Source organism: Balaenoptera musculus, chromosome 4 (genome assembly GCF_009873245.2).
Source record: "Balaenoptera musculus isolate JJ_BM4_2016_0621 chromosome 4, mBalMus1.pri.v3, whole genome shotgun sequence".
NCBI lineage: Eukaryota > Metazoa > Chordata > Mammalia > Artiodactyla > Balaenopteridae > Balaenoptera > Balaenoptera musculus.
Genome location: NC_045788.1, coordinates 66,302,760 through 66,317,204, shown reverse-complemented (window position 1 = coordinate 66,317,204; position 14,445 = coordinate 66,302,760). Strand labels below are relative to the sequence as shown.

Genomic DNA, 14,445 nt, shown 5'->3' with positions numbered 1-14,445 from the left:
AAAAAAATCCTCTGGGGTTGGGACACACAGTTTAAAAAAAAAAAAGTCTATAACAAATATCCAGGTAAACAGAATTTAAAACATGATCTAATAACATACCTGTTAGAATGGAAAGGAGAAGGATTATATGAACAGTTTTGAAAGAAGAATGAACTTTAAGTTTGACATGTGGGCATTGGTCACAATCTAAGTCACATACAGATGTGGTACTTCTATGGTCTGAACGTTTATGTCCCCCCCAAAATTTATATGTTTAAATCCTAAAGCCCATTGTGATGGTATTAAACAGGGGGCCTTAGCTTATGAGGGCAGAGCCCTCATGAATGAGATTAATGCCCTTATAAAAGAAGCACAAGAGAACACTCTTGCCCCTTTACCTGTAAGGATATAACAGGAAATCTGAGCCCCAGAAGAGGGCCCTCACCTGACCAGGCTGGCATCCTAATCTCAGAATTGCAGCCTCCAGAACAGTAAGAAATAAATTTATGTTGTTTATAAGCCACCCAGTATGTAGTATTTTTGTTATAGCAGCCCAGACAAAGACAGATACTATATGGAATGTATCTGGCAAGAAGTTTAAAGACATCAAAACTGATGGATTTCAGGGATGATGACTGAGACCATTAAAATCCCATACAGAAATCCAAGATTTTGAAGATGCTGAGTAAAAGTGGCCATTGGAACACTGATATAGATGATCAGCAGACAGAAATGCAAAACTGAGTCTTAAACACCAGGGATGAGAATATGGATTTGGAAGTCATCCTCATAAAAAAAGGTAGCTAAAATTATATAGATTGAGACCCCAGTGAGAGAGAAGATCGGGGTCAGAGGGCTGAAAATAAAGACCAAGAACATGTCTACATTTAGAGGACAGAGAAACAGGAACACAGAGGGTCCTCCCCAAGTTTATGATCAGGTGTTCATTTGTCACTCATTTGCCAACATTATTTGATGGGCTCAGGAGAATTTATTTTCTGGTTTTAAGAAATTTGATTATCCTTATATAAGGTCTGAAGTGTGCATTTATCAGTCTAATCAAGATTTTAGGTCCCCTAAGATACTGAATCTTCAAAATCATGTAATACTATTTAACAGTAACTAATTGTTTCAGTCCAAAAATATGGTGGGCTGAAACAGAATCTTCAGTAATGATGTAGCTATGGATGATGTACTTATCCCCCAAAAAGAATGTCAAAAACCAACACTCCCCCGGGCAAGGGAATAGCCAAGTTTGTTGCAGTTTCCAGTGAATGACATCAGACCCGTGTAGGTCTCAATCAAAACGGGTTCAGTTAACACCATCAATCCCTTTCCTCTTCCAGATCCAGTGGAATTCCTGTGGGCATTCTGGATAGCTGGAACAAGCTTAGACATAAACCCGGACGACTGAAGAGGAAAAGAAGGTACAGAGTTAGTGAATGTAGAGTAGGTCCAGAGACACCCCCTCCTCAGCCAGTGCTCACAAAAGTTGACCATTCTCCTGCAGCTGCAGTTATTCTTACTTCTTAAACAGAAATCGTATCTCAGAATTGTTAACATTGCTTCTGTTAGTCTTTTAATAAATTAATCAGTTAATAAATTATGTACATAATAAAATTAGCTGCCACACCTTGTTTATTTTTCATTATTCATAACTTGTACAACATTAAGAAGTCAGTTTAATAAATATTTGCTGATAGTCCATTATGGATCAGACACCAGTCGGGTACTGCTGAAGACTCAAAGACAAGAGAGATATAGTCTCTGTCCTCACAGAAGTGACACTATAATAACATAAAAAATGAACTTGTGATGATCGTACAAAGTCCACGAAAATAAACAGCAAAAAGAGGCACATGATGCTAAAGAAACACAAAAGAGGGAGAAATCATACGTGGTTAGAGGATTAGGAATGACTTCAAAAGGAAACTCTTGAGACAATCCTTTAAGGGTTAATAGGGTTTCAATGGGTGAAACGAGGTTAGAGAGGGCCTATCTGACAGCTGCTGTTCTTTCCAAGCCGGCATCCTTTCCTCCATTTGAGACTCTTCTTCCAATAAGAGTACCTCGATTTTCCTTTGGAGAACCACATTCTTCCATTTAGTCCAAATAGCTTAAGTGGAGCTGACTTTAGCACATGACTCAGTCCTAACCAATCAGAGGAATCCATTCCTCTGGTCGAGGAGATTGATTCAGGTATGGGCACATGACAAATGTGGTTGTGAAACTGATGGCATCCAAGCCCGGAGGTATTCATGGTCATTTTGGCCATACAGTGAGAACCTGACTGAGACTGAAACCAACAAAAGTGAAAGAACTAAGACATGGAGAGAAATTCTTCACAAAGCCATTTGAGTTACTGGATCAGCCTATCCTGAACTTTAAGTTAAATGAGTGAAAAAAAATTCCTTCTTTTGGTCAAATCAAGTTGAATTGGGTTACGAGGAGGGTAATTCAGGGAGCACTGCAAACAGAGATATAAAGAAGAAAATGAATTAGGAAAGCTCATATCTTTGTATTTCCAATAAGCTCTTGTATATCCATTATCTCATTCCAGTATAAGCCTATCAGGTAAGTAAAAGAAGGTATGATATTCCCGTGTTGGAAATCAAGACTCATAGAAGGTAAATGATTTTTCCAGAATTACTCCACTTTCTGCACCATGGTAAAAAGGAACATTAGGAATAAGGGCCTACTCACAGTGAGATCCAAATATGTTTCCTAGGCAACTGGCTTACAAGTCTAAATTAAAACTTTTAGAGTATATTCCAATATCAATCTAAATTATTAAGCATGTTCAATAAAGTGACCATTGTTTTTCCTTTTCTCCATGAGGAGGCCAATCTTGGCTTTGAGGGACTAATACAGAATGACGATTCAATGAAGAAAGAGAAGCCTGTAGTCTTTCCCCATAATCCCATTTTCAATATAGGTTTTATCCTGGATTCTTAATTTTATACCAAATTGCCCTTGGGCAACCACTTCTCCATTGTAGGCTTAGTTTCCCTGTTGGTAAGAAAAAGAATCTAAAATTTAGAATATATACATCACTACTATTTGACCTAACCTATAAGAAAAAAAAGAAAGAAAGAAAGAAAAGCCATGCAAATAATACTGCTGATTTACTTGCTCTATGACATTGTAAATTCTCTTCTGCTTTTTGAGCCTCAGTTTGCTCTTTTGAAAAGATGCATTTAAATCTATGGTTTGGGGATGATATCAGAAGTTAAAAAAATAGTGACTTTATGATAAACAACATAGAGTTTGCTAGAGTGCCTCAGTATCTGTGGGTTTTCAAAATAAACTAAGGTACTTGTCCCTCTACTTTAGTTCAAGTAATATTTACCAAATTAGATAATGTCAAACCTTAATTTAAAAAACAGACTCACTTCTAAAGATCACTGACTAAAGAATCCAACAGACAAGTAGGATTTTGCTTGTTTTCCATGAGTCTATAGTGACAAAGACAGACAGAAGTTACCTCTTATTACTAGTTCCCAGTCCTAGCACCCTCTTTAAGACCTTAGAATGGATCTAAATATTAGTATCATTGAATGAAACAAACTATAGTCATGTAGTCTGGGGATTCTGGAAAGGAGGACATCATCCCTTACAGCAAACTCCACCAGTTCTTTAGTTGATTGGATAAGAAAGCCAGAAAGGGGACTTCCCTAGTGGGGCAGTGGTTAAGAATCCACCTGCCAATGCAGGGGACACAGGTTCGAGCCCTGGTCCGGGAAGATCCCACATGCCGTGGAGCAACTAAGCCCATGCGCCACAACTACTGAGCCTGCACTCTAGAGCCTGCGAGCCACAACTACTGAGCCTGCATGCCACAACTACTGAAGCCTGTGTGCCTAAAGCCTGTGCTCCACAACAAGATAAGCCATCACAATGAGAAGCCCGCGCACTGCAAGGTAGGGTGGCCCCTGCTCGCTGCAACTAGAGAAAGCCCACGCGCAGCAACAAAAGACCCAACGCAGCCAAAAATAAATAAATAAATAAATAAAATTTATAAAAAACAAGAAAAGAAAATACATCACCAGTATCTTAAAAAAAAAAAGTCAGAAAGAAGTGTTCTTTCTTAAGTTTCCAAGAGAGAAAAGCAAAATCGGAAGAATAAACTAATAACATGGAATAATCAAGGTCAGAAGCGATCTTAGGTTTATAGATCCAGCCACTCATCTATTGTTTAATTTGCCTAGACTCATCCTCTCCAAGAAGCCACACCCTTCTACATGGACATATCAGTGATATGGAACTCACTGCAATCTAACCATGTCCATTCCATCACTGCGTATAGTGGGAAAAAAGTATGTTCCCTTGCCCTATCTGTTACTGATGATTAGACTTTGGAAAAATCATTTAATCTCCCTGAGCCTTAGTTTACACATCTGAAAATGGGAAAATAATAATAATGATAATGATGTTAAATACCAACCTCATCAGATCCAAGTGCATTGCTCAAAAATATTTTTAAAGCATACTATTTATAGACATAAATATTATCACTTACAAGCAAGAACAATTTTCGCTTCCTTAGTCCTATTCCCTTCAGTTTCAGACTTTGAATGCCATTTCTTTAATACGCATGATAGACTCCAGAAAGCACTTTTGTAAAAACCTGTGATATGCACTATTTTAAAATAATAAAAGTTCCCTAGATGCCAAAGGCTATATTAAATTCTACTCAGAAACCATGACTTCAAAAAACATGGGTTGAGCATCAAAGTACCTCTTCCAAAATATTTATCAATTATAAAGGGAAAAATACTAACTTTACAAAGGAGCAATATAGCATACCCCATCTTAGACAAGTGATCAAGGTTAACATCATTGGTAATAAGACATACAGGCATCGTGAGCCTGCAATATGAGGTAGTGAAAGGACACAACATCATTTCTGCAGTATCTGTGCCCCCAAAAAAGCAGACTTCAATCTAATCATGAGAAAGCATCAGGCAAACCCACAGTGAGAACATTTTACAAAATAACCAACCAGTATTCTTCAGAAGCACCAAGGTCATGAAAATAAAGGAAAGACTGTGAAACAGAATAAAGAGACAGGATAATTAAATGTAATATGGGATCCTGGATTGGATCCTGGAGCAGACAGAGGACATTAGGAAAAACAAAACAAAAAACTGATGAAATTTAAATAAGGTCTGTAGTTTAGTTAATAGTATTGTACCAATGTTTAATTTCCAGGTTTTGATATCTATATTATAGTTATATAAGTTGCTAAAAGCATTTGAATGAAATCCTAATATTTAGGAAAGAATTTATGTTCCTCATTTTCAAAAGGGATAGAGAAAAAATCAGACTCAATAATTTTTATAACTTGTTCCTTAGAACACTAGATTTCTTCATAGGTTGGGTGACCATACAATTTATCATCCAAACCAGGATTCTTTTGAAAAGAAAGAAAGCGCCATTATTAATAGTGTTAAAACAACAGATACCTGAGGATCTGGGGAGAAGATATGGAAGAAAAGGTAAAAGGTAAGCTTCAGTCCCTATAATCAAATCAATCAGAGCTGCTCTATTTTTATAGGTTTTATGTATTGGGGTTCTAAGTAAGATCTTATTTTTAGAAGTCTTTTCCTTTAAAACATTTTTTTTTAAAACCCACTGTATTGGGCTTCCCTGGTGGCCCAGTGGTTGAGAGTCTGCCCGCCGATTCAGGGAACACGGGTTCGAGCCCTGGTCTGGGAGGATCCCACATGCCGCGGAGCAACTGGGCCCGCGAGCCACAACTACTGAGCCTGCGCGTCTGGAGCCTGTGCTCCGCAACAAGAGAGGCGGCAACAGTGAGAGGCCCGCGCACCGCGATGAAGAGTGGCTCCCGCTTGCCACAACTAGAGAAAGCCCTCACACAGAAACGAAGACCCAACACAGCCAAAAATAAATAAATAAATAAATAAATAAATAAATAAATAAATAAATAAAAATTTAAAAAACAAAAAACCCACTGTATTAAGCTTGCCTAAGAACCTCTAGCTCTGACAGTCTGTTCAATCCACAAAGATCTATAGTGCTCACGCTCTTACTCATTTTTCAAAACCAAGCTCAAATCCTATCTCTTCCACAATGCCCCACCAAATACTCAAGGCAAAAATTATTTTTTATTCTGTTGCATTTCATGTAGGCATCTCAAATATTTCATCCAGTTTTCTAAGAATTAAAGTCAGAAGTATGGCTGTCCATCTATACAACTAACCCAAGATTTCTCTACCTTGGAACTATTGCTGTTTTGGACCAAATAATTCTCTGCTGCAGGGGAGTATGCCCTCTGTATTTTAGGAAGTTAAGCAGCATCCCTAGCTTTACCCACCAGATACCAGTGGCACCACAACCCCGGGTATGGCAACCAATAGTGTTGCCCAGATATTGCCAATGTGCCCCAGGGGTAAAATCGTCTCCTGTTGAGAACCACTGAACTAAAGGAAGTATATAGCATGATGTAACGTAAGTATTAAGATCAAACAGATCTGCTCTTACATTGCAAATATGGCCCTCACTAGCTGTGTGACCTTGGGCAAGTTACCTAACCTCTCTGAATTTTATAGTTTCCTTTCTATAAAATAAGGTTATTAATACCATCAAACTCATAGGTTGGTTGCATAGATTAAACTAACTTTAATAAACAAAGGGTTTGTAATAAGCTCTATGTGTGTGTGCCCACATGCTAATGTCTCTCAGGAAGGGTTGGGGAAGGTGAATAAGATGAGGCTGGAATTTGGAGTCATATTGCAAAAGCATTAAAGGAAGCCTATTGCCAATAATGAATATTGTCAATAAATCATTAACTACATCATCACTGTCATCACTGAACTATGATTTCCAGAAGTCCAAAGTGCAATTCATCAATTCACCTCAACATTTCCATGGTCAACACTCTCTGGATTGTCAGGAGGCCTTTTCACAGATCAATATATAGCAGTTTGGGTTACTGGATGCCTCCCCAGTCCTCATCATAAGCTTTATTTCATGGGAATTCTCTGTGGCCTCAGAATCAAAGTGCTGGAAAGAAAAAGTTGACACTATTTCATACTCAGTGAACTTGGCATTTCATTCGAGTCAGATTCACTTCATTTCTAGTCATTTCTGTGAGCTCTTTAAAAAGAGGAGGGGCCATGAAGACAGAGGGACAAGCTGTGCATTGAAGGAGGCAGACAAAAGGCCAAGTCCCCAAGCTGGCTCTTGAGCATTTCAAGCACCTGAACTCAATCTGTGTGACAGGAACGCGGTGTCATTTGATATGAATGCCACCAGCTACATACTTTTCTCTAAAAGCTTTTATACACCCACCCCTGGCTCTCTCTTTTATTCCAGTCTCAAAAACAGAGGGTCAAGTTTTAACAACTCCGGTTACATAGGGCCTGTGTGCTGGTTAAGGTAAAGTATAGCCCTGTGTGTGTATATGTGTGTGTGTGTGTGTGTGTGTGTGTGTAATGTTCTTCTTGACTTTACAGCGATTATTTACCAGCTGAGTGACTGGGCCCCTGGTTTGCTTCAGATGCTGTCTGCCAGCAGTTCACTGCCCAGAGTCTCAGTTTTCCTTATTACAACCATCACTTGCTTCCTGTTTACACTGGGTAAAGAGACCAGGTTTCATGCCTGCAGGCCCACATTCTTTAGCTGAGCAGGTTTTTCCAAGCCTTCAGGCTACAGGTTCCAGCCACACCATGCAGCAAGTGAAGCATGTTGCAGTAAAAAGTCCATCCAATACCCAGCAATGGAAACTCCTTGGGAAACCACACAGCTGAACAGAAGATAAACAGATGTTTATATCATCCTTGCATGTGTTACTTGGAATTATCTTTATAGAGACACCATGACTGTGGGTAAATTCAGGCATATAGATGGAAAAAGGAAGATGTGGCAAAAGCTTTTTTTCCTACAAAAGGGTTGTTTCTACAAATCCTAATTTCCATCCTCATCCTATTCCATTTTCCCAGCCCTCCGCATGCACACGCGCACACGCGTGCACACACACACACTTTAAACTCTAGCTTAAGTGCACGACTCTTTGTCCAAGAACATTTTATACACCTCTGTAATTTGCAGCTTCTAATCATGTTTCTTTTATTTAAAATGTCTTTCCCCACCTGCTTTGATGCTTAAATCATTCTTACCTTGAGTTTAACATCAAATGTTATCACATTTGTTAACTTTTGGACTTATCTGTTCTCTCTGCTGGTCTCTGATAAAAACTTTGAATCTCTCTATCAACAGTATTTGCACATTAAATTATAATTTGTTCATTACCTTTTTTGCCTTCTTCCTCTACACTATAAACGTCTGGGGGCAAAATCTGTTTTATTCTTCTTGCTATCCCAACAATTATCTACAGCATTGCTCAGCATGTAGTATTCAATGCCAGGTAGGTATTCAGTAAATATTTGTTAGGGAATTCCCTGGCAGTCCAGTGGTTAGGACTCAGCGCTTTCACTGCCAGGGCCCGGGTTCAGTCCCTGGTCAGGGAACTAAGATCCCAAAAGCCGCGTGGCCAAAAAAAATAAAAATTAAAAATATATAAATAATTAAATAAATACTTGTTGAATTAATGTGGCAGGAAACCAAGGGGTTAAGAATATAAATTTACATTTGATTGCTAAAACATTGGTTCACTTTCATAATTCCCTTGAAAATAAGGAGAAAGATGCCAGACAAAAGTAAAAAGCGTTGGTCTGTAAATCACTTTGATTAAGCTGTAGAGCATCCATAATCCATTCACTATTATTCTACAGCTCTGGGCTCAATCACTAGTTCCTCTCAGCAAGACTCCACACAGTCGAAGAATCCAGCAAGGCAACGTGAAACCAAGGGCAGTCATCAGTTAGATCCCTTGAACTATAACTTGCTTAATAAATACTATTCTGTAACCTGCCTTCATTGACTAAGCTCTCTTTAATTGTTCCTGCAAATTGCATGCCCTCCAAGCTTCATGTAGGTTAGAGACTATATCACAAGATTCCTTTAACTGCCCCCTATAGATAACGCCTCTAACTTATGGGTGGCCATAGAAATGGTGGCTTAAGTTGTTTTTCAGGAACATGGAGCTAGTCTTGTCCAGTTCAAATTGGTCGAGACCACCGACCGTTCAACTGTGTAAGTGTCCAGAGGATGACCTTTTGATGTCAGAAGGCCAAAAATTCCACCCTCAGATTATACCAACACCATCATTTTCTGAATAAGCACCCTAAGAAGAAGAATGTAACTCCGATACGCCTGCACAGAGCACAGATTACCTCAGTTTTTTCTTGCCTCCAATCACGTTTCCCCATGTCTCAGACCACCCTGTTTCTTTATCCCATAAATATCCCAAGGCCCTTGTCTTTGGGGAGGCTGACTTGAGATCTGTTCATCCATCTCCTTGCTTGGCTGCCTCGTGAATAAACCTTTTCTCTGCTGAAAACCTCGGCATCTAAGCGTTTGGCTTGCTGCCCATTGGGCAAACAAAACTGATTCTGTTACAAATGGTTAAAAGAGGGAAGATAATGCTAAAAGTTGCAAATATAAAGTGGATGAAACAATTGAGAATAATTAACCTTGGTTGTAAAGTATCATATCATATTATATCATAGCAATGATTATGAACACACACGCACACACACACACACACACACACACACACAGAGTTCTTTCTGGTTTTTAACTATTTCCCTGAGCATTTGCAAATTATTTGGGTGTGGAAATACAGTTATTATTATAATACCTCAATCAATTCACTTAGTCACTCTAAGTACCTTCACTTTTAAAGTGGAGATAGCATACTGCCCTCAAAGGGTTTTTGTTACTTGAATTACATGAATACATGCAAACTGTAATCAATAAATATAAAGTGTAATTACATAACTGATGAGATTATTTTTATGTCTTGTAATATAAAATCAATACCAAAAATATTATTTCCTATTTTCACAACTGTTTTGTATGAGTAATGCAAAGTATGTGCATGAACAAGTTGAAAAAAGTTGGTAAGGCTTGGAGATAAGCAAGAATGTCTGGAAAGAAGCCATTTGACCATCACACTTACCGGAAGCAGAAGTGATATAGAGTTAGTGAGATGGGTAAAAGAAGTAATGTATTTTGACCTAGTATTTCATAAATTTGATGGCGATTTTTTATATCAGTGCTGGAGGACTTAGAGATAGTATAAATTTGAATTTGAATGCAATTTTTTCCATTAATTCTTCTTCCTCAGGTACTTTTCTGACCAATCAACCCCATCACTCAGCTTCGACCCAGTGTTGTATGGTCTGAAACCTATATAAACAGCTCAACTTTCTCTCCTGAGCTTCAGAAAGACCTAAATTTCTAACTGCCTGGTCACCAAATCAACCCCACATTCCATGGACCTTTCAAACTCAGAATGTCTTCAACTGAACCTTTAAACCTACTCTTTTTTCAGTTTTCCCTATTCAAATTAATGGACTCATCACCTACCCAAACCAGACCATGCCATCTTTGATTTCTTCCTCTCCTTCACTAACCATATCATGCCAGTTACCGTCTTCCATTGATACCCCGAGTATCTCAATATCTCTTCATCTTCTCTCCATTCCTAGCACTCCTAACTTAGTTTAGGTCCTTATACCTATCATCTGAGCCAATACAATTATGGTGGGAAATATACAAGATTAAACTCCAGCTAAACTGTCTGTGTCTAAGATACTCCATGTACCTTCAACTATCTCCAATTCTCTTCATCTGATCCAAACTCTGTTTCAGTTCTTTAGCACTTATTTAAAAATCTTTGCATTTTTATCTGCCTCCTCTATTAAGCAATGTCTTCCACAAAGGCAAGAATCTTGTCTCATTTATGTTTGTATTCTTAACAACAATCAGAATAGCTACACATTTTAAGTACCAGAAAACATTTGTTAAATAGGGAGAGTCCAGGTTCTATAGAAGAAAAGACTCTGAGTAAAAACAAAAAAAAATGAATTTTATAAAAGTACTTTTAAAAATAAGTTATTCAATTAGATTGTAAATAATTTGAAATTTTTGACTGTGGATATCTCAGCTGTACATGATTCCCTCTCCTCTGCCATAATAGGTTTGCTAAATTGAATTAAATTGCTTCAAGTATTTTATTTAGTTATGCATTTCCCCCATGTTCTTCTACTTTTTCCTATTTCATTCATAGGGGAAATGAAAAAACTAGAGTTTATATCACCCTTTTAAAATCTTATTATGTCAAAATATTCATACAAAAGGGATTCTATATCCCCAGAATTACTGTTCTTCTTATTTATACTTTTATATTAATAAAACTGAATATTAATCAAAGCCAATTTTGGAAAATGTCCTAAACACAAATAACTTCGTGACACAAAAACCAACAACAAAAGAGGAATCAAGACACAAAGAACTGGGTCAGAGCAGTCATCATCTCATATCCCAGACTGAGATCACTTGTTTTCTTAGGGAGCTGGGACTCGGGGTGGCCTTTAACTGAGAAATGGCTTGGCAAATGAAAGTTCCAGATTGTTTTCAGGAACGAAATAAAGACTTTAGAAGAATAATTTAATGAGAAAAGCCTTAAAGAAAATACACTTAACAGATTCAAAAAGTAGTTTGATTGACTGGAAACCAACCAACTAACTAACCAACCACTCATGGTGCTCATACCTATGCATGCATGTGCACACACACACACACACACACCTGTTGTTATTTCTTCCATCCAAGGAGAGCTATATGAACATCAAGTTTCCCCTTTAGCCTTGGCTGATAGGAAGTCTTGGGCAAAACTTAATGCTCCAGTCGGCTAATTGTGTTCATGGGCATTTGGGGAACAGTTATTCCATTCCCCCTTTTTCTCCATCTTCCTTTTGATATTTTATTTTTTAGCTTCCTTTTAAATTATTTAATTTTATTTCTCTATGGCAGAAAAACAATAAAGCACTATCAAGTATTAGAGTAATGCAGTGGCATTTCTCTGTAGTTCATAGAATTTCTTTTTTAATCCTTTACCCTGAATTTCTTCCAGCAAAGGACACTGAGAGAATAAGTGCTTAAACACACCAGATATGAGAAATAAGAGAAGACTTTGCCCAGGAAGTGATAGACGTAATAACCCAGGCAGTTGGTATTTATTTTTGACTTAAAATAAAAAAGAATTACTACTACTTCAAAATATATATTAAATTAATTATTAGAACCAGTTTTCCTTTAAAGGCAGGAAATGGCTTTGGAAACATACATTATTAAGTTTTTTCAGTTGGATTAACAAGTGTTTAAAAAAAAAGAAACAGATAAATGACTCTGCACTTTTAATAAGAAAGAGAAAAAGAACAGGAGTTTGGGGAAGAACAAGAGCAGGATAGAGAGGAAAGGAGAGGAGATTATGAAGCGATGCATCTGAGCATTATTATTAATAAAGTCTTTTAAAAATAAGGAGAACAGATATTCCATTTGAATTTTGGGGCATTATTGTGATGTAAACTCCCACTCTATCTCCCAGAAGTCCTCAGTGAGTCTACTCTCACATAAATGCCTTTGTGTCAGTGTTATGTTGTTCTTTCTGGTTTTCATTTTGGTTTTCTGTTATTGTTGATTTTGGGTGGTTAAGAGTCAGGCTAGGGGCTGATGTTGATGCATGGGTTGAGGTATTGTGAAATAAGAGTATAACAGGGAGACTAGCAAAGCGATCCATACAAAGAACTAATTTAGTGCCTGCAAGAGCTTGGTGTCAGAGGCAAACCTGGAGACCAGAAGCCCCTGAGGACATCTGCATAAATCTTGAGAGGACAATTGAGCTTTGCTGAGAACAGAAGGGGATTCAAGCCAACTTCACCTACATGTTAGGGGGAATGGAGGTCCCATCTAGCCTCTAACCACATACATTTTGCCTCAGATCCTTTTTTATAAAATAGGGAACTTACCAATTAAAAATATTTGTTTATACATATACATATTCACTTGTATGAATAAATGTGTTTAAAATAAGGCAAGAAATGTAATGTATGCCATCCAACCACAGAAGGACTTTAGATGTAGATTGTCATGTTTTGAATTTATAGCAAATAAAGTTATGCTATTCTGAAGTGAATGACAGCATATAAAGATAAACTTAGCGAGAACTGAGAAGGCAAGAATTTCTAGGCCATAAGCACACTCCTATGTGTACATCTGGTTTTGTCGGAAGTATACAGGTTGCTCTTTCACTGCGTTTACAGCTCCAGCTGTTTTACTTCCTGACTACTCAGAGTGTCCAAGGACTGCTAAGTCTCCTAGGGAAGATGAAACCGTAGTAGAAGGGGACCTCCCTGCCACTGATGAATTTTAAATTTACTCGGGGAGATGAAATTTAAAGGCATTAAAAATAACTCTTAATTGCTTTATGATTTACGGAACATTTATATATGCTTTATCACATTTAACCTTACAATGGTCCAGTGAGGTTGAGAGGAAGGGCAGTTGTTCATTGTGTCCATTTTAGAGATGAGACTACCAAGGCCCAGAGAAAAAGAGTGACTTAAACATGACCACCAAGCCATATCTGACTTCATATTTCACACTATTCCACATTCCTTCTCTGAATAAAGTAATTCAAATTTAATTATACTCCAAAAATTTTATGTACCCTGTAAGCAATAAACACAGACAAACAATACTACTGCAATTTTAAAACAATATTACACTACAGTTTTTGCTCAGAGATTAGCAAAGAGGAAACAGCAGTGGTATGGTTACTATAAATATTGATATTTTTTTTTTCAAATATAAAACAGCTTTACTGTTTACTGAAAAAGTCCTATAAACCTATTATAGTTTTTATCTATATAAACCCCAGGTTGTATCTTATTTTTTTTTTAACAGTGCGTGTTTTAAAAGCACATAGCTTCACCAACAAAGCTAATTGGAGAGTGATGCCCAAGCTGTCTCCTACCTTGCAGATTTCGAGAAACTTCTCACTGGTGTATTTCATAAGGTGTTCAGTGAAGGTAGTATAAGGCACCTCAGTGGACCACGGGTTCCAACAGGATAATAGTGACTGCTGCTCTGGACTTCCCCAGCAGATCCTAAGGCCTTCTCCTTGTCTCCTGCAAGAAAGGAGATTTTCTTTAGATTAGCCATTTTCATTAGATTAAAACAAATAGAAAAGTGTCGGAAGGGAATGTAATGCCCCAGTCAACCTTTGTATTGATGCTGAGATAATTGGCTGACCAACTAGTTAAATTGCTCCAAGGAATTTAGGAGGTGAGAAGAAAAGAGTGGATTTGGTTTCAAACATGATGAGTTCAAGATGTTGTTGAGAATTCTGTGGGTAAATGCCTGGTTGGAAATGTGACTCTGGTGCTCTGGACAGAGGCCATGGCTGGAAATATGGATACTGAACTCATGCCAATATTCTGATGGTCAAAGTTAAAAGAGAAAGGAAGAAGGAAGAGTCAAGGTGCTGGGACAGGAGCTGAAACATGGAAGACATCGTCAACATGGGAGACAGTT

At 37.8% G+C, this 14,445-nt stretch overlaps 1 protein-coding gene across 1 annotated transcript in view; it reads right to left on the bottom strand.

Moving 5' to 3' along the window:
- Positions 1–1,194: 1,194 nt before the first annotated feature.
- The window catches only part of TPRG1 (tumor protein p63 regulated 1), a 110,110-nt gene continuing 96,859 nt past the window's right edge, over positions 1,195–14,445 (bottom strand). Inside the window, exons 4-5 of the mRNA XM_036851274.1 lie at positions 13,886–14,039; positions 1,195–1,389 (exon numbers count right to left, since the gene is read on the bottom strand). Coding sequence (XP_036707169.1) covers positions 1,195–1,389; positions 13,886–14,039 — 349 coding nt within the window. The remainder of the gene's footprint in view (positions 1,390–13,885; positions 14,040–14,445) is intronic.